Below are 20698 nucleotides of genomic sequence, written 5' to 3' on the forward strand. Positions count from 1 at the left end.
TAGACCCATGAACTAGTTATTTTTTTGGAAACTGTGAACTTAGTTCAAAATTGTGATGTATGAACTATGAACTGAACTAGTTCAGTTTAAAATGTGTGAACTAAACTTAGAGCTAGTTCATGTAGAAAGTGAACTTTCCCAAACACTGTCAATGCATCTCTATTCATTTCCAACCCTGTTTGCAAGAGACTGACCATTACAGCCAAACTAACGTCCCTATTATAAAAACAAAGCCTTTGGTAACAAAATATAAAAGAAAAAAGAATGGCAGACATAGAGAGAGCAAGCCAATTCACTCTGTTCTAGGTGAAGAGATTGTCGTTATGGCAAATATCATGAATCTAAACGAATTTACGAGGCAGGAATAATCTGCTGCTGCAGCAAGAGTTTGAGAAGGAACATAACTGACTATATCAATGCATGTGAATCAACTGAATTTAAATAATTTATCACAAAGAGCTCAAAAGAATTTTGAAACCGGTTTCATGCAACAGGCCTCTGAGGAGTCATTGATTGACACCCATTGATTGGTTTGTGATATTTTAGAGCCCGAGGTTAGAGGTTTTTAGGCTTTTTTACTTAGATGAACCTCAGATGACCTGAATTGGAAAGGCTATTAGATGAGTCTCTCCAAGCATCATGTCATAGCCGCAAAATGTCTATTCAACCCTTCCTCGAGGAGGTCTTAAAGTGCGTCATGAATGCATAAAATCAGGTACTTGTTGAATAACTTCATTGGCTGATTACAAACAACATCCACCCTTAGCATAATGAGCAGTACAGTCATTTGAATAAGGTTAATCATAATGAGGGTGATGACATTCATTAAAGACTGACATTTACTGAAGTTTAGTGTGATTGCGGTCGGTTGTTGTCTCCTAGCAACAGTTTGTTCCAGTTGTCATAGAGAATTGCATTCCCTAGTGGGGTTATCCTGGATTTTCCAGCTGAAGAGTGAAGAAAAAAATATCACTGGCAAATGGTTATATTGGTACTGAAGCCTGAAATGATATAAGGATGAGCTGATGGCTGTCAACACTGATGGAATGCCATGTATATCCGCCTGTCATGGTGAATTGGAGTTATGGACACGAAGCAGGATCAGGGATTCCATCCCACATCCCAAAATGTCTTGGTTCTGATTTACACCCATATAGTTAGGGGAACAGAATTACAACAGTAAAAAGTACATTCTAATGAAACAGCTTCATCCGTGCTGTCATTTTACATTCAGTTATGGATTTTTAGGTATTTAGGTGCAGAGTAATCTAAACCGAGTACATACAAGTCATTGGGTCTTATTTACAAAAAAAATTGATTGGGTGGAATATTTGTATTTATATGCATTGGAGAATTTCTCACAAAAATCTTTGTGAATTTGTTTTTAACTTTATTCTAATTTTTAATTCATTTGGAGTGTTTTAAATGAGTGACAATTTAAATGATAGTCATTTGCATAAACACTCCCGTTTCACTACTGTAAAAAAATATTTTCATGATTTGTAATCACAACATTTTCTCTTTTGTCAAATCAACTTAGATAATTTATGTAGTTCAGATAACATAATATTTTGAGTAATGTCCTTCATTGCGTTAACTCACATTTTTCCATTTCAATGAACTAAAAATTTTAAGGCAACCAGGTTACTTATTTTTTTAAGTTAAACCAACAATATTTTTTTTACAGTGGGTCTTTCAACCTTTCCATTATAGCCTTTCATCACTCTCAGCAAACATATGACACTGCGCTCTTGATCAAACGATTCTCAAGCATTTTTACAATGGCATATTGATTTATTAATTAATCATATTTTTTTTTACGTGGAATTTTAGGCAGATTTCCCTCACAAATGAGTGCATTCGCGGTTGGTGAATAACCCATAGTCTTCGAATAATCTTTCTTTTTGCAGTTTTGTACATTTTTAAAGGTATTTCCCCAAAATGTTTAATTATGTAATTATAAAAAATATTTTTAGCTCGTGTTTTCCCAAACCTTTGTCTTTCTTCTGATAAAAATAAAAGATGTTTTGAGAAATGTTAGTAACTAAACTATTTTCTCAAACTCCACAGAAGAAAGGAAATCATACAGGTTTGGAACTGGTCTAACGTGAGGGCAAATATATATATTTTTTTAAATTTATCAGATAGTCCCTTGTGCTCGTTTCCAAACAATAAAGGTTGCTGAAGAGCTAAATTTGTTAAAAGCACCATAAAAAGTCCATAGACATGCAAAGTCATGCAATAAAATTAATTATACATTATTTATAATAAGTTCTATAACTGATGCCTAAATTTACTTGTAACATTTAAAACTATTGCTATTAGTCATTACTGATTTAATTTAAACCCATTGGTGTAGGTAGAATTTATATTGTCAGCCATTTATCGGCCTTGCCAAGAAAATAATTACTGGCTTATTGGTCAGAATTGTAATATTGGTGGTGCAATAAGCTATGTTTAATGTATGTTTAATGGTGCCCTTGTTTCAGTTTTGGAGCCTGACAACATTCCATCCCTATTAACTTTCATCGTATGGGGGAAAAAGCACCTGGTACAAACTGTTGAACTTTTGTGTTCTAATGAAGAGAGAACAAACACAACTGGTGAAATAATTTTGTATTTTAGATGAACTAACCCTTAGGCCGTGTGTCCACCAAAGCGTTTTTATCTAGCTGAAAACGCCAGACGCTTTGCTGACGATGCCGTGTTTTGGGCGCTTGAAAGCGTTTTGGCAGCGCAGCGTTTTTTCCGTTGAGACGTTTCGTTGCTATGATACAGAATACCCGCAGCACAGTTTACTTGTAACTGATTTCGCAGGTAATTTGTTTCATACTAAAAATTTATTTTTTTTCATCCATTTTGTTCGGTTAGCTCTGCTGGTTGATGTCGTTGTACAGAAAGAATGTTGTGACAGTTGGTCGGTGTGGTTTAGTCCCGCCCCTCCTCCACTGTGATTGGACGGCTGGGTAAAAAGTGACAGTGATGAGTGCTGCGTTTTATCCAAAGTTGAAAATTTTTCAACTCTCTGCGACCAGTAAAAAACGCTGGGCGCTCAGCGCTTTAGCGTGAAAAAAAAACACTCAGGACCTCGTTACGCTCATAGCGTTTAAAAAAACGCACCACTCCCATTGAAAACAATTGAAAACATACGCCAGGCGCGTGGAAAAACGCTTTGGTGGACACACAATGTTAGACGCTCTGCTGAAGACGGCGTGCTGTGGGCGCTTGAAAGCGTTTTGGCAGCGCAGCGTTTTTTCCGTTGAGACGTTTCGTTGCTATGATGCAGAATATCCGCAGCACAGTTTACTTGTAACTGATTTCGCAGGTAATTTGTTTCATACTAAAAATGTATTTTTCATCCATTTTGTTCAGTTAGCTCTGCTGGTTGATGTCGTTGTAAAGAATGTTGTGACAGTTGGTTGGTGTGTTTAGTCCCGCCCCTCCCCCACTGTGATTGGATGGCTGGGTAAAAAGTGACAGTGATGAGTGCTGCGTTTTATCCTTTAAGTTTAACACTTTTCAACTCTTGGCGACCTGTAAAAAACGCTGGGCGCTCTGCGCTTTCAGCGTGAAAAAACCGCTCAGCACCTCGTTACACTCATGGCTTTTAAAAAACTCGGCGCTCCCATTGAAAACATACGCCAGGCGCGTGGAAAAACGCTTTGGTGGACACATGGTCTTAGCCTTAGGCACCATGACTGAAATTTGTTGTTAAGCCGTTATAAACTAGTCAAAGATTTAGTTTGAAAGTCAGTTTCAAAAAGTACGCCAGGTACGGCCAGTTACTTATGAATAGCTATGTTCTTTGGCCCATTCATAAAATGATATTTCTGAATGGTGACCCATTTTGCTTTTGTTATGGATGCATAGCATCAGCACATAATTTCTGTTGATGTATGGAGGAAAGTAACACAGCAAACGATGAGTGTGTCCATCCACTAGAGAGAAGCATCCTTTCCATTTTTATCACCTTTACTCCTCTGCTAAGGTAAGGGAGAGGTTCCCAAGATCCTCAGTGCTCTGTTTTGCAAGATGTGTCCTTGTAAATCTTCCAGCTTCTTTCTCCCGGTGAATGTTTGTCTTGAGTCTTCCCTGTTGACGTTTTCTGTATACAAAATTCATACGTTCCTGATAAGCTAGATTTGTACGCTCGACAAGGTCATATTTTAGCAGCGTTCTGAAGCTGATTGATTTCCTTTTAGATTAGAGCTGCACAATTCTGGATAAATTGAGAATCATGAGAAAAATCGCTGTCCTCCCACCATTCTGAATGGACAACAAAACAAAATAACATCATTTACGAGAGGCTCTGACAAAATGTTAGTCGTTGCAGTCTATTTAATTTTTTATTTATTTATTTGAATAAATTAATGGTTTGATCAATGAATGATTCAATGACTTACACATTTAGACTCCACTTGTTTTATTACTAGATGAATCAGCGTTTTTAAACAATCTTTTAAATGAACGATGTCTCACAATCTCGCCCCTACTGGTGTAACAATGTAATTGATAGTGATACAATCATACTTTAAACCTTCGATACCATATCATTGTTTATATCCGAACTTACAGTATTTATAAACTTTTAGTTTTGATAATTTGAATTATTGTAACAGAAATAGTTATTTTATGCTTGAAAAGACTGTTTGGAATGCTGTTTAACATGACAACTGCTCTCTCTCTCTCTCTTTGGTTCAGCACGAAAGCTTGAATGTTTTGCTGTGATTGAACTTGTCAAAGGTTAAATAAACAGCCGAATCGTTGCCATTATTAAATCTTGTGGGTGTTTGAATCGAGATCAAGACCTTTGAATGATTAATCGTGCAGCTCTACTTTAGATGTAGTTTCTCCTACAAATTGCTTCCTTGAATAATCTATGCTTATTAAACAACACGTTTTGATTTCAACTTGATGTACACTCCATTCTAAAGTTTGTGGTCAGTAAGATTTAAAAATAATAATAATACAAATAATTATTCAGCTAAGATGCATTAAGTTGTATTTCACAATTCTGCTCTTTTAAATGTACTGTTCATCAAAGAATCATGAAAAAAAAGTATCACCGTTTCCACACCAATTTATTAAGCCATATTTTCGAACAAATAAAGCCTGGGTAAGTATAAACAACTTTCAAAAACATAAAAAAAACTCAAACTTTTTCACTGCAGCCTGTCAAAAGCACTATTGCTATTTGTCTATTTATAAAGTGATTATAACTATAATTCTGATGATTCTGACTTTGATTAACATCTACTTGGTTTGACATTGATTGGGGGATATACTTCATTGTCCTTTGCTTACATCTGAATGACGTGGATGGAAATAAGAGCCTCACTATAGTGACATCAAAGTGCTGCTAAAGCCCAGAGCCACATGTGGCTGCTGTTTGCTGTGGCTATATTTGGAGTATGTGTATGCTTTATTTGTTTTGATGTGGTGGATGAAAAATTTAAAATGCTTTCTATTCAATTTTTTTCTTCTTTTTTTTTTTTTTTTCCAATAGGCCTTAGTGGTCTTCTACAAAGGTGTGACTCAGAATGTGACATTTAGAACCCTTTGAAAATCAGACCTGGATCCCACCAGTGTTACTGCGAGAGCACTCTGAAGGTCTCGGTGCTGAATTCACAGGGAGAAGTGTCCTCAAAAAGACATGGATGTCTCTCAAGTGTATTGTCATCTTTATCTATGTTTTATCGAAAAATCCTTTTATGAGATCAGTACAAAGCCCTGTAGGCAGATAACTGTATTCATCTTTCGTGACCTTTCTATTGTGTGAGGTCGCATGAGCTTTATTCCATGAAAAAGGAACACAAGGACAAGTTCAAAAGACATTTCCTGGAAGAGAGAGAAACGGTGACAAAGTGTGACATATTCTTTTATCTTCTTTTTAATGAAAAGCGACTGTCCTTGCTATTGTAGAGTCACAGTATGTTGTATACATACTTAATTTATCTTTCTAACTTAAAGAATTGTTGGGAACGACTTTAAATTATAAACACCCTTTTTAATTTCAAAGCCGTTTAGTTGCAGTCAATTAAATAAAAGCAGTTGACAACACTCTTAACAAAAAGTAGTACGTTGATGCCTTTTAAAATTATCAGTATTTTAAATTTATATTAAGAACCATATTTATCTGAAAAACACTGAGGGACATTACATGTACAGTAAATATGATACATATTTAGACTACATAATGATGATCAATTTAAGCAGCCATGATTCATTGTTCATCAATATATATATATATATATATATATATATTTATATATACACTGTATCTATATATATATATTTATATTTCATTTTATATATATATATAATTTATCAAATTATTTATGTAAATTTGATCAGTCAAAATGTTAGGGTTGGTTGGTAAAGTTTCTTTCTGCATGCTCACCAAGTCTGCATTTATTTAATAAACAATTTTATTATTATTATATGATAATAAAATGATAGTGTTACAATTTAAAAACAACTGTTTTCTATTTTAATAATTTTATGTAATCTATTCCTCTGATGGCAAAGATGAATTTTCAGCGGTCATTACTTCAGTCTTCAGTGTCACATGATCTAATATGCTGATTCATATCATCAATGTTGCTGCTTAATATTTTTGTGGAAACTGATACATTTTTTGTCAGGATTCTTTTGATTCAAAAGCACAGATTTTTATTTCAAATGGAAATCTTTTGTAACGTTATTAATGTCACTTTTAATACATTTTTAATGCGTCCTTGTTTTTATTTACAAGGACGCATTAAAAATGTATTAAAAGTGACATTAATAACGTTACAAAAGATTTCCATTTATTTACATATAAAAATAGATTTATTTACATATAAAAATAGATATCTTACTGAAACCAAACTTTTGAATGGTAATAATCTGAAAAGCTTGTAGTTATTACTATTTTTTGATGGTTTATTCCCGACACTGCTGATAAGATAATTCTTTGCCTTAAACAGCTAGAATCCTTTAGATGTAGCCTTTGTTTTGAACCAATACAGATAGCAGAACTATCAGAAAGAGGTGGGGAGAGTGGAAGATGGGGGACTCACTTTCGGACAAATATTGACTTTTGGCACATTTTGCTCGGTGGGATTTTTATGGTGCCGCCAGCAATCATTAATCTCTCTAAAATAATGTTTTGCTGTGCGCTGCCTGTTCCCTAGTTACAGTTCATGCCGTCTGAGGTAGTACGCCTCTGTGAACACAGCCAGCTCAGCCAGCCATGCCTCTCCAACGGCCATGTGGAACAGGGATGACAGCTCTATCCCTGCTTTTGCTCCCATGTGATTGACGACTATATTGCATAGAAAATGAGTTGTTGACTGTGTTTTATTATAAACAACACACTGTGCCCGTTGTCTGTTATTAAATCCATATTCATCAAAGATGCATGAGGGGGACCATCTCCTGGCTTGTCGGTGTGTTGATTGATTGATGGATTTTTTTATTTGACCCTTTTGTTTAAAATTCAACAAAACAACAAGTTAACAAACTTAATACATAAAAAAAACAACATTACCAACCAAACCTAACATTTTGACTGAGCCATTTTTTCAGTGCCAGCTTAAAACCTACTAAACTTTTAGTCATCTTGAGATTTCCTGGCAACCTGTTCTACATACAAAAAGCACTCTTTACCTAAATTACTCTTAACTCTAGGAGGTACAAAATCAGTAGAGCTGCCCCTGGTGGAGTAGCACGTCTCTCACTCTATTAAAATAATGAATCAAATATTTAGGGACAGTCCAATGCACAATACCATGCATAGGGGAATCTGAGAGACTCGATCTTCTACTTTTAACCACCCTATAGTCTCACAATGGGAAATATCAAGATGAGATCTCATGGGGAGGTTTAAAATAAGCCTTATAACCCTATTTTGAGCAGTCTGAAGCCTATGTTTCATGTGCTTTAAAACACCATTCTACCAAGAGCAGCATGCAGAATCAAAATAAGGCTGAATTATACAGCACTTGCCAGAGTTAACATTGCTTTTTTGTCCAAAAACTCTGAGATTCTGGACAAGAAACATACTCTTTGATTTACCTTTGTAAGCACCTTTTGTGCTTGGCACTGAGAGTTCTTTCAAATATGTTCTTAACTTTATGCGAAACCAATAATGCAGAATCATCTGCATATAAAAAAAGTTCACATGAACATACAGACTTAAGGTCATTTTATATTTATATATATATATATATATATATATATATATATATATATATACCAAGAACAACACACGGAATCAAAATAAGGCTGATTTAGAACACTTGCCAGAGTTAACATTGCTTATTTGTCTAGAACTTTGAGATTCTGGATGGACATGAAACGTACTCTTTGATTTACCTTGGTAAGCACCTTTTGAGCTTGGCCCACTCCACAAAAGTGGCAGTCCATCACACAATCCAGGTACTTACTATCTCCTTAAAACTAAAACCTTAAAACCAGGGGATCTTCTCAATTTTATTTTATCTTATCTTTATTTGAAACCAATAATGCAGAATCATTTGCATATAAAAAAAGTTCACATGGACGTACAGACTTAAGGTCACATATATATATATATATATATATATATATATATATATATATATATACACACACACACACTACCGGTCAACTTTTCAATCGGTAAGGTTTTTTATGTTTTTAAAAGAAGTCTCTTCTGCTCACCAAGGCTGCAATTATTTGATAAAAAATACCAAAAAAACAGTAATATTGTGAAATATTATTACAATTTAAAACCGGTTTTCTATGTGAATATATAGTGAAGTGTAATTTATTCCTGTGATGAAAGCTGAATTTACAGCATCATTACTCCAGTCTTCAGTGTCACATGATCATACAGAAATTATTATAACATGATGCTCAAGAAATATTTATGATTATTGTCCATGTTAAAAACAGTTTTTTACATTTTTATTTCAGGATTCTTTGATGAATAGAAAGTTCAAAAGAACAGAATTGATCTGAAATGGAAATCTTTTGTTACATTAATCACTACCATTCAAAAGTTTGGGGTCAGTAAGAATTTATTTTTTATTTTTGGGGGAAAGAAATTAGAAAATACTTTTATTCATCAAGGATGAGTTAAATTGATCAAATGTTACAGTAAAGACATTTATAATGTTAGAAAAGATTATATTTTAAATAAATGCTGTTCTTTTAAACTTTCTATTCATCATAGAATTTTTTTGGGAAAAAAACGAATGTAAATTACTGTTTTCAACATTTAAAAATAATAATTTATGTTTTTTGAGCATAAAATCAGCATATTAGAATTATTTCTGAAGGATCACGTGACACTGAAAACTGATGCGTAATCAGCAACAATAATGATGTTGAAAATTCAGCTTTCATCACAGGAATAAATTACACTTCACTATATATTCACATAGAAAACCGCTGTTTTAAATTGTAATAATATTTCACAATATTACAGTTTTTATTTTTTTATTTTTTATCAAATAATTGCAGCCTTGGTGAGCAGAAGAGACTTCTTTTAAAAACATTACCGATCTAAAACTTTTGACTGGTAATATATATATATATATATATATATATATATATATATATGAAGAGTTCAGATTCAAAAGCATCTAAGTGCCATTTGAAATTTTCTTCTAAAATTATCATTTTTATCAAGCTTGTATATTTAAGTTCAGTAATTTCACTTAAATGGCAATGAAGATTACCTATTAATTGTCATTTAAGTGAAATTACTGAACTTAAATACACAAGCTTGATAAAAATGGTCATTCTAGAACAACATTTCAAATGGCACTTAGAGGCTTTTGCATCTGAACTCTTCATATATAGAAGGAAAAAAAGTGGACCCAAGACACTCCCTTGAGGAACTCCACATTCTATATATTGTGGTTGAGACATTGTTCCTCCAATATCCACCACCTGCTTCCTATCCTTCAGTTAAGAACTCACCCATCTGACTGCTAAGTCATTAAAACCAATGGCTTTTAATTTGCGTACCAAAATATCATGGTCAACAGTGTCAAAGGCCCTCTGTAGGTCTAACATGACCTTTATCTACCTCCCTCTTAATGTGGTCAGTTAAATACAATAAACAGGTGTCAGTGGAATGTGATTTACGAAAGCCAGACTGGAACTCAGAGTAGATTGTGTGATGCTAAATACTTGTCAATCTCTTAATGTTATCAATACTTGTTAATGTTTACTATAATATTTGAGCTTTAGAGAACATGCTGTATTTGAGGCCAGTACATATTTCTTCTCTTAAAGGCCAGTAAACAAGTATTCAAATGCAGAGGCAAATGCTTGGTCAACACATTTGCAAGTCAGTGACATATACGTTCGATATTACTGCGCTGTTTTCATGGAATCACGCACAAACATACGTCACTTGCACACAGAGAGCGGAAATGAATTGTCTTGGCAAGCAACAGTTTAGTAAATACTTTGGGGAAAGGGTTCTTTGCCTCCACGGATTTACTACAAACTGTTTTGAATTGAATGGACAAAATGAAAATAAATACTTTAGTAACACAACAAGAATACAGCACATTCTTTTCAAATTAAGCAATAATGCATTAGGTTTGTGTAGCTGGATGCATTTCATTCTTGTATTTGCTTACATATATTAAGTTTCCGGCCTTGACACATTAAAGGTGTTTGTAAAGTATGTATGTGCGACAACCAGCCATTTCTTGTTCATTATCACTTTTTTTCTTTAAAGAGCATATTGCAGGTAAAAAAAATCTAAATTTATAGATTACCTTGTATGAAAATACGATATGAAAAGTTAATGCAGGATTTAAAATGTTTTAAAACAACATAAGGGCACTAATTTAGTAGCTAAAGTGAGCGTTTCTTGGACTGCTCGTAAAAATGGCTTTTTGGTAACGCTTCCTTTTACAGTACAGTACTTACAGTGTACTTACAGTGTACTTGTACTGGCTAATATAAGGTAAGTACATGGAACAGGCGTAGGTTCAGGGTGTGTACTAGTTATTACCCAGTAATTGTAGTTACTAAAATAAGTACATAGTATTTACATGGGTAACTGGACTGTAAAAGGAAGCGTTACTGGCTTTTTTTCAACATTGCGTCATTTTACGTCACGCTAGGGAACCTCAGCCTCGGCTCAGTGCAGAGTAGGTTGGTATTCAGTGAGAGCGGTCGTCAGTCAGTGTGCTTTCGGTAGTTTTTGTATTTTAATTTATCATCGTCATGGTAAATTATTGTGTTTGTGGAGGTTGGAAAAACTCCGGCCTGTTAGGACTTCAAGATCGAGTCCACAAGTTTTCATTACAAGAAAAGGGACGCATATCTTTCGTTCCTGGTGCGGTTTGTGTAGGTGAAGAGACGGGATTTCTCTTCTGCATCGGCTTCGGAAAACGTGGTCGTGTGTAGCGTTCTCTTCAGATCAAAAAATGATTATCATCCCGGCGATATGATAGAGTTCAACATGGGATGCCGAAGCAAGAATATTGATCGTCGTATACTATACCAATGGCATCAAATAGTGTGATATAGGTAACTAGTCATGCCCTAAATAGAGGCAACTTGTAATTGAAAAACAAAATTGGTTGTTTAAATACTCGAATCTTTAATTTTCTGTTTATGTTATAACCCAGGTGAAAAATATGTATTAAAAATTTACCTGAGTATGCTTTTTGTACAATAGAAATATACTCAAGTATAGTTTGTATACATTTAGTATAAATCTACCCTAAACATACTAATGTCTTCTGGCCTGTTATAGGATCATAATAATCTGTACAATATTGTGAGCACAGTGTATATCGTTAGCGAGCGTATATATCTATAAACACGTCTCTCACCTAAAGGCACCTGTCCTGTTCTCCAATGGTTCTCCTCACGTCACACCAGAACTCAATTTGTCTCTGACCGTTCTGTCTAACATTATCCTGGCCTGTCCCAGCAGGTTCATAACTTTATGGCTTGGTCCATCGTACGAGTATTTCTTCAGCGTCCGAAATGTCATTGCATTGAATTGTTTTTCTGTTGTTTGAATCGACCGCTCTCCCGCTCGTTGTGTCAGACGCGAAAGTCAAATTTTTTCACGAAAACGAATCCAGAAGCTTCTGTACCGTATTTATAAGTATATTTTAAAGAAAATCTAGTTCCTACATTATTCTATGCATTGACTCGTTGGGTCCTCTAACCTGCAAAATGCCCTTTAATAGCATAGTTTATTAGGTGTTCAAGCACGAAGTGCTGAAAACCTATTCTATTTGCTAGAAAGAAAAAAAAAATCCCCTAAAACGCATCGTGCAGCCCAAACCGTAAGGGCTGGAGCTCTGAAACTTTGTCAAATGGTAGGGCCTCAAATTGAGGAGAACCTATCATAGTATGAGCCCGATAGTATGGGACCAAACCAGTCTAGGCCTATTCTCTGGACTCTCTAGATACTGTAACAGGGTCTGTAACAGGGTCATTTAGTGGTCTGTGGCAAAATTCAGTCAAAAGCCAGTAAATCCCCCCCACAAAGTCACAACTTCACAAAAATCGATGAGCATATGTGTCCTAATATGGTCGAAATTTTGCTTTTGATTGGCTATAACAGGGTCGTTTACAAAAGGGGTGGGACAAAATGCACCCAAAATCATACAAATCCTAAAGGAAAACTCAGAATTTCACAAAAATTGATGAGCATATGTCTCATAACATGCCGAAGAAGCATGCACAGTTTCATGGAGGTCGGACCATATGTGGCACTATAACTGTTAAAAAGCTTTAAAACCATGTATTTCCAATGTTAAATTGCCTGTTTTGATTGTAAATGGTGTTTTACGTCTATTATGTCGGTGGATAAATGCATGTTAAATAAAATTAAATGCCTTTTGATGCTTTTGTGCTTAAAGGCCTGAACTGCTTGAACACCGATAAATGCTGCTCAGATCTGCCAGAGCTCTCCAGTACTGTAGGTGTGTTGGACCTCAAAGTTGAGCTTGAAGCTTATACTTTACCATTACCTTTGCTCACCCTGCTGAAATAACGCATAGCTGGAACACAGTGTTCATTCATGTGTTTCAAAACATGTATCATATCATCACCTTAGTGTTTCGAGAGTCACTGCTCTGACCAACATTTCAGATTCCTGGCTAAGACAACAGCCAGCTGTTCCAATTCATAGGGTTTGCAACTGGCACCTGCAGGTTTGCTGTACTGGCTGACCTTGACAGTGAGTGAGTGATTGGCTTCCCAGAGGATCCATGAGTGACCCATCCTCCCGCTGCTCTGCTCATTATGAATATGTCAAACAAACGTAGAATATTGGCTATCTGTCAAGGTGGCAGTTCGCATTAGTACCATTATAAATAATATACATATGAAGCACATGAAGATGAAACACAAAAGGCTAATTTGAGAAGCGTGATGCATACATTAATCCGTTAAAAACAACAAAGCTCCTACTATATTTATTCCCACTCTGATAGCCCCGCATTCCTACGGCTGAGAAGCACTATTATGCATCTCCTCCTACTCGGTGACAGAGGGATTCCGCCTTCCTAACTTCCTAATAAGGACATTACGGAACATGAAAAGGGAGTGTATTAATAGAGAGGATTATTGCTCAGGAATATTTTCATTGCAGTGTGTATGTATTTCAATGGCATTGGTGTAGTCTGATATCACATATTCAATCTGCAGAAGTTAATTGAGCTGGAATGAAATGACTCTCAGGGCCAGACACAGCCTTTCGCCATAGACTCCCTCAGCCTTGATCAACATGCATGTAATAAGTGGGGGTCTAGATGTGTTCATTTGGATGTGTGACACAAAACCAGTCCTTTCTCACACTTTGAGTTCTGTTGTGATTCCTGCATTTCTTTACTGAGTGGTGGTAGCCATAAATAGATACACTGTTAGACCTTACCAGGTTTTTTTTACAGTAAAATACTGGCAACACTGTTGCCAATAATTTACTGTAAAAATGCACTAAAACTAATAAGTTGTATTTTTTTTAGTTAACTTGAGTTTTAGTGCATTTTTACAGTAAATTACTGGCAACAGTGTTGTAAAAATGCACTAAAACTAATAAGTTGTATTTTTTAGTTAACTTGAGTTTTAGTGCATTTTTACAGTAAATTTTACTGTAAAAAACCTGGTAAGGTCTAACAGTGTAGTTCATGAAGATAATGTCATTATTAACTTGTAGTTTCAAACCTGAATTCTGAAATCTTATTCCACTCTTAATGCTGCTCTTTTCTAGGATACACAATATCGGGTATCAGCAGATTTTCTGTGTAAAGTGTTCACTTTACATTCTAAACGATGCTGGGTTGTTTTAACCCAAAATTGGGTAAAATATGGACAAACCCAAATGTTGGGTTAAAAATGCCATTTAAAATGTGAACCCAACTTCAACTTTCACTTTCAACTGTACAGTTTTTAACTTTAACATTTTTAACCCAACATTTGGGTTTGTCCAAATTGGACCCATATTTAGGTTGAAATAACGCAGCATTTTTTAGAGTCTATCCATCCGTTCATCTGTCTAATCGTTCACTTTATCCATCTGTCAGTAATTGTTATTGGTCGCCCTTCTCCACTTTCTCCGCTTTCTAATTATGAAATTAGTCAGCAAACCTACTTTTGTGTCTGTTTGTTTCATTATATGTCAGTAGCGTTTTGATAAACACTTAAAGCAGAAGGATATTAAAGCTTTCCCTGATAATGTCATCATGTTCACCTTGTCATGCACAACAAACTTGATCTTTTATTGGATTTATTGAAGCTTCATGTTTTTTGTGTCATTAGTTTACAAGAATTTTTTTTTTCAACAATGAGTGACCCATCCTAATCACTGAATAATTACAACTTTTATACTAACCATTAAAGCAAAAATACCCAAAGAGTAGAGTAACTATTTAGATCATCACATCTGATAATTTAGAGACAAATTAAAGCAAAGTTATGTTAACGCAGTCCATATAAGGTGAAGCATCTGGTGCGGCTATGCTTTGGACCCTGAGGTCATGGCAGAGATACAGTATGTCCTCTGAAGTTCAGTCCAGCTCAAGCAAAGATAATGGGAATGCGTCTCGCTGCCCCTGATACCAGTGTTTAGGAGGAGTCAAGACGCCCTGTTCCTGACCCCGCTTGTGGAAGAGAGGGAGGAGGGCCTTTTTAAACCTGATAAATTGAAACGCGTTGACACTGAACAGCTTCAGGTTGTTGGCTAGTCTTTATCGTACGCTCTATTTTAAGTTTGCAGACATCCTGGATTTGCCTTCTCTTATCCGCAAACTCATCCTGGACATCACATTGTAAAAGTCAAGTAAGGTGTGTGTGTTCTTTATGTGAGTTTGAAACTCTTCTGGTTAACAATTTCCAGTTAACTTCTTAATAGCAAGGCTGTAACCACAAATTCAGCATTGGAGTAATCAAATTATTAGTAACAAATTAAATATCATCTATTTTAATAAAAATGGGTTATACAAAACATCAGCGCACACATCATAAAAAATAGTTTGGCAGAAATGTATTAGTTTGAAACTCCCAGAATGCCAAGACTTACACAATAGACTCCATTCAGTAAATCATAGATAAACTACTCCAGATGATTGTCAACTTAGTTTACTGAAAATTTATTAGAGTCCCCTGAGTTAAGCATACTGAAAAAAATAAATAAATATCATTGTTTTTTATAACAAGTGGTTGTTTCAAAGTGGTTTCTTAAATAGATAATACACTGCAAAAAAAAATGTTTGAGAACTTAAAAGTAGGGCTGTGAAACGATTAATCATGATTAATCGCATCCAAAATAAAAGTTTGTGTTTACATAATATATGTGTGTGTAGTGTGTATAATTATTTTGTATAAATACACACATGTATATATTTAAGAAAAATGTGTTATTAATATATAAAATATTTATGTATAAATAAATATAAAGTATACATGCAAATATTTCTTAAATATATACATGCATGTGTGTATTTATATATACAAAATATTTATACACTCTACACACACATGTATTATGTAAACAAACTTTTATTTTGGATGCGATTAATTGTGATTAATCATTTGACAGCCCTACATAAAAGTTTAAGGCAACCAGCTACAGGACAATTTTGAGTTTTAGGGTCATCAGTTGTACAAATGTTTGCATGTTAAATAGTTGAATTAACTTTAAAAACAGAATTTGTCAAACAAAATGTAAGTTGCATTTTTTGAAAATGAAAATTGTCATTTACTGACCCTCATGTCATTTCAAACCTGTGCGACTTACTTTCTTCTGTGAAACGCAAAAGAAGATATTTTAAAGTGTCTAAAATAAAATAATATACAAAGTAATTGGGGCCCAATCTTGTTTGGGGGTAATTAAATTACTATTATTTTATTGTTACTATAGGGGATTATCACGCTGATACGTAGGACTTCCGGATTCAGTGATCTTTGTGCACTGCCACTTCCGTTGATTGACCGATCTCGCTGGCGAACTGATGAAGGACTACACTAAGTTTATTTATACGGCATCCCTGGTAAATTAGTCTGATTCACTAAAGTGCCGGCTGCAAACAAACGTGTTACCTTGTTTTATTTTAAAGTTTTAATCCAGTTCTTCCTTATACTCAATTCAGTCGGGAATCCATGAAAACTTACGTAGGGTTGGCGTTGTTGGTTAGATTTACAAAGTGGAACAGAGCAGTGACATATAGCCTTCGTCTCAGCCATTGTTGAACTGTGTCGGAAGTGGACATGCACAAAGTTGACAAATCCCGCCCATGAAACCCGGAAGCGTGATAGTCCCCTATTGTTAAATCACTATTACTAATATAAACTTATATTAACAACAGTAATGTGCAAAGAGCTTATTTTTATTGGGGAAAATTTGAATATTCTACTCTTATTAAATGTATTGTTCTTCTGTAGTATCATACTGACCGACAGCTTCAGTGATTATAAAAGGAGCGCTCTTTACTTGCAGTCTGTGTAATTCAGTCGCAATTTCAAGTTTTTGTTTTCATGAGTCTTTGTGACTTTTCCTATTTAAGGACGAAAAATGTGCCAAACAAAAATTGATTTATTGATGATTCGATATTTTGTAGTGATTTCATGTCTATAAATATTCAAATATAAATTCAAAACCAAAACGTTATACTAAATTTATAAGGGAGTGGCAGGGTACCCATGGATCCTTGAAATCATTGAAAGTTTGTGAATCTGAAAAACAAAATTCAAGGCCCTTGAAAGTTTTTGAAAATAGAGGCAGGTCCTTGAAAGGGCTTGAATTTATTTTGTGCCAGAGCTTTACTATGTCCACTAATGTGTTATTTCGCCAACGCTTTGTGACCAATGCACACTAGCTTACTTGATTTACGTGAGTTACACACATTTACATGTTACGTTAAGTGTTTCCCACGTGAGGTACTTTGTTATATATTTTGCCATGACATTCACACGGACACGAAACCGCTACGATGGTTCCCATAACGTTTCACAGACACATCTTGGAACATTGCAAAAATAGGCTGAAACCAGTGAAACATGATGCCTGGAAAATGCTAGTTTCAAGATATTTGGAATATTTTATAATGTATTTGATCTACACTATGTTGACCCTACATTAGTCCTTGAATTTGAGGGTATTGTACCTGGAAAGTCCTTGAAAGGTCCTTGAATTTGAAGTTAGCTGAGTTGTGGGAACCCTGGAGTGGGTAAGCCAATGAGTGCTCCTGGTTATAGTTGTAATTTCATGTGTTTTTAGGTCAGGGTTTTTTTCAAGTCAAGTCAAAGATAGTGGCCCTGCTTTCTAACAGCAACTCTCCATTGGCTTTCGAGCTGGAAAAACCAAACTCTAGTCTGGCCAATCACAACGTGTATAGAGTCGGTGGGCGGGCTTAACATAATGACAACAGAGTTGCGACGGTTACTTGAAAATAAAGAATGGCTGTTGCTACTGGTGAACAGCGGTCTTTCGATTCGGCTTTGGCCGCGACTCTGGAGGACTTGGAGTTAAGCTTTTATTTGAGAAAAGAACAAAGAAGGGCACTGAAGTCATTCTTAAAAAAGGAAGATGTGTTCGTAGTTTTGGCGACCAGATACTTCTATTACTTTTTTATTCATGGCACAATGTCTCCTGGTTTCCACATCAGCGCTGCTTGATCTGATATCTATGGTTTATAGCAGAGAACTATGGGTGGAATTTGAATGCTTCTCACTGGATCTCCCATTGCTGTGTAGAAACAGTGTCCCATATTTTGCTCTTATTAGTTGGGCAGTGTGAAATGCAAAATGCAACCATTTAGTTAGCCCTCTCAGTAAATGATGATTGGTTTTCTGAAGGATAAAGAGCTCACTTGTCATGTTTCAAATTGTTTGATGTTGTATTTTGCTTTCTTTCACAGCTCGTGTCCAATGTCCTGATCTTCTCCTGCACTAATATAGTTGGCGTGTGCACACACTACCCAGCAGAAGGCTCACAGAGACAAGCCTTCCAGGAGACCAGAGAATGTATTCAAGCTCGTCTGCACTCTCAGAGAGAAAACCAGCAACAGGTACAGTAAGAGACCAACAGAAATCAAGAGGACTCCTGTGGCTACAGAGCATCTTTTAATTTCTAGTGTTATTCTGTGAGTCTGAAAGATTTGTTACTCAGCTTGATGATCATCAAATTTCCAAGGCACAGGTACACCACTGTTTAAAAGTATGGGGTCAGTGATGGAATAAATGCATGAGAGACTTCTTTCAAATACATAAAAAAAAAAAGACTTGCTGAGCCAAACCTTTGAACATGATGTAGATGGATAGATATAATGGTATCATTTAACAATAAGGTTTCATTAGTTAAAGGGATACTCCACTTTTTTTGGAAATAGGCTCATTTTACCACTCCCCCGGGGTTAAACAGTTTAGTTTTTTTTATGTATATATATATATTTAGAAGAGTATCAGTAACCAGACAGTTTCTGGACTGGAAGTCAATGCGACCAGAAACTGTCTGGTTACTGATACTCTTCTAAATATCAGAAAATCGGCTGAATGGATTCGAAAACGGTAAAACCCAACTGTTTAACTCTGCGGGAGTGGTAAAATGAGCCTATTTCCAAAAAAAGTGGAGTTTTCCTTTAAAATTATTTAAGTAACGTTAAAACAGATACAACAATGTTATGGTTAGTTCATGTTAGTTAATACATTAATTAATGTAAACAAATGAAATCTTATTGTAACATATTGTTGCAATATGTTCTTTAAAATAAAAGCCACTTGTTTTGGTATTTTGTCTTATAACGGTAAGATAATTATACAATTTTAAGTGTGGCTTTAGTGCCTAAATAACATATTTGGTTAACAAAATTACCATGATTAATATATAGCATTCATTTTAAATACCTAGGAGAACCATATGAAAACTATATTAAATTGTATTAGCAGCATGATACTCGTTCAATGCAAATGTCTCCTCTAAGCTGAACGAATGTGGAAAAAAGTATGTCCAGAGGACATACTCAAACATGTGTGGGGAAACAGCTGCAGATTGCTTGAATTAGAGCTAAATGAACGGAGAGCATTTCAGCAGGAGTCCATTCACATGTCCAATGATTTTCAGTATGAAACTGAGGCTATGAAGAAACCTGTGCATGGAGACATGCAGTGCTGATTAATATGAGATTAGACCCACATCCTACAGTCTGGAGATTCAGAGTGGCACCCAAAGGAAAAAATAATGGCTGTTTCCTCAGACACACAAGCCCACAAGGGCCACACATCATTATTTTGACAAACAAGTGATATGTTATTTTTTTCTTATCAAGTCTTTCAAATATAACAGCGTGGCCTTTATAAAACTTACCAGTATTAAATTACTATTATCCTCCATGGTTAGTGTAAAATTTTTAATATATGGAACAAGAAATTTCACTCGTTCATTTATTTTTGATTTTTTTTATTTGAATTTATACAATAAGTAAAAACAGAAAGCTGGTTTAGTTTCTATATAAATTCTATATAAATAAATATACAATTAAATAATATATAAATAAATGGAAAGAACAATGATCATTATCTATATATCTATATATATAATACTGAATATAATATCGAAATACCATGCTGTTAGCATCTGATACCATCACTGTACCATGCTACCACAGGACTAGTGGTAAAGGACTAAAGTAGAATTCATGTAATTTTCTGCGGTGTCCTTTGGTTTGCTCTATTTTTGACAGTATGGCTGATATATTGAGATGATACCATGCCTTGATACTATGATATGTTGTCTATTTCTCTCTTTGTTTTGTGTTTTTCTCCTCTTTTCCCCCTTACCATTTCTGTCATCATTTGCAGGAACGCCTTCTCCTCTCTGTGCTTCCTCGACATGTCGCCATGGAGATGAAAGCCGACATAAATGCCAAACAAGAGGATATGATGTTCCACAAGATCTATATTCAAAAGCATGACAATGTGAGGTGAGTGACTCCTCAAATAGCCTGAAAGATGGCAGTCAGTGCTTGCACCTTAAAGCACCTTTTAAAGCCTGCAATAATATTTTAAGCCATTTATGTTAACACTTAAGGTTGAGTGCTTATTTCTGTTCTAAAACCTAGTGAGCTTCTCTCATAGACAGTTAACTTCTTGGTAACTGAAAATGGAACCTCATAAGCGAACACAAAAACGGCACCTGTTTACATGTTGCTAAACTAACATGATACCGTTTCCTTATTATTAAATGAAT

General features: G+C 35.1%; 1 protein-coding gene across 4 annotated transcripts in view; it reads left to right on the plus strand.

Moving 5' to 3' along the window:
• Positions 1 to 20698, plus strand: part of adcy5 (adenylate cyclase 5) — a 115889-nt gene that overhangs the window by 47014 nt on the left and 48177 nt on the right. For all 4 annotated transcript variants that reach the window (XM_089133120.1, XM_089133122.1, XM_089133121.1 and 1 more), the window contains exons 2-3: positions 18372 to 18521; positions 20311 to 20432. In XM_089133120.1, coding sequence (XP_088989246.1) covers positions 18372 to 18521; positions 20311 to 20432 — 272 coding nt within the window. The remainder of the gene's footprint in view (positions 1 to 18371; positions 18522 to 20310; positions 20433 to 20698) is intronic.

Source organism: Pimephales promelas, chromosome 7, assembly GCF_988280905.1.
Source record: "Pimephales promelas chromosome 7, fPimPro1.hap1.1, whole genome shotgun sequence".
Taxonomy (NCBI): Eukaryota; Metazoa; Chordata; class Actinopteri; order Cypriniformes; family Leuciscidae; genus Pimephales; species Pimephales promelas.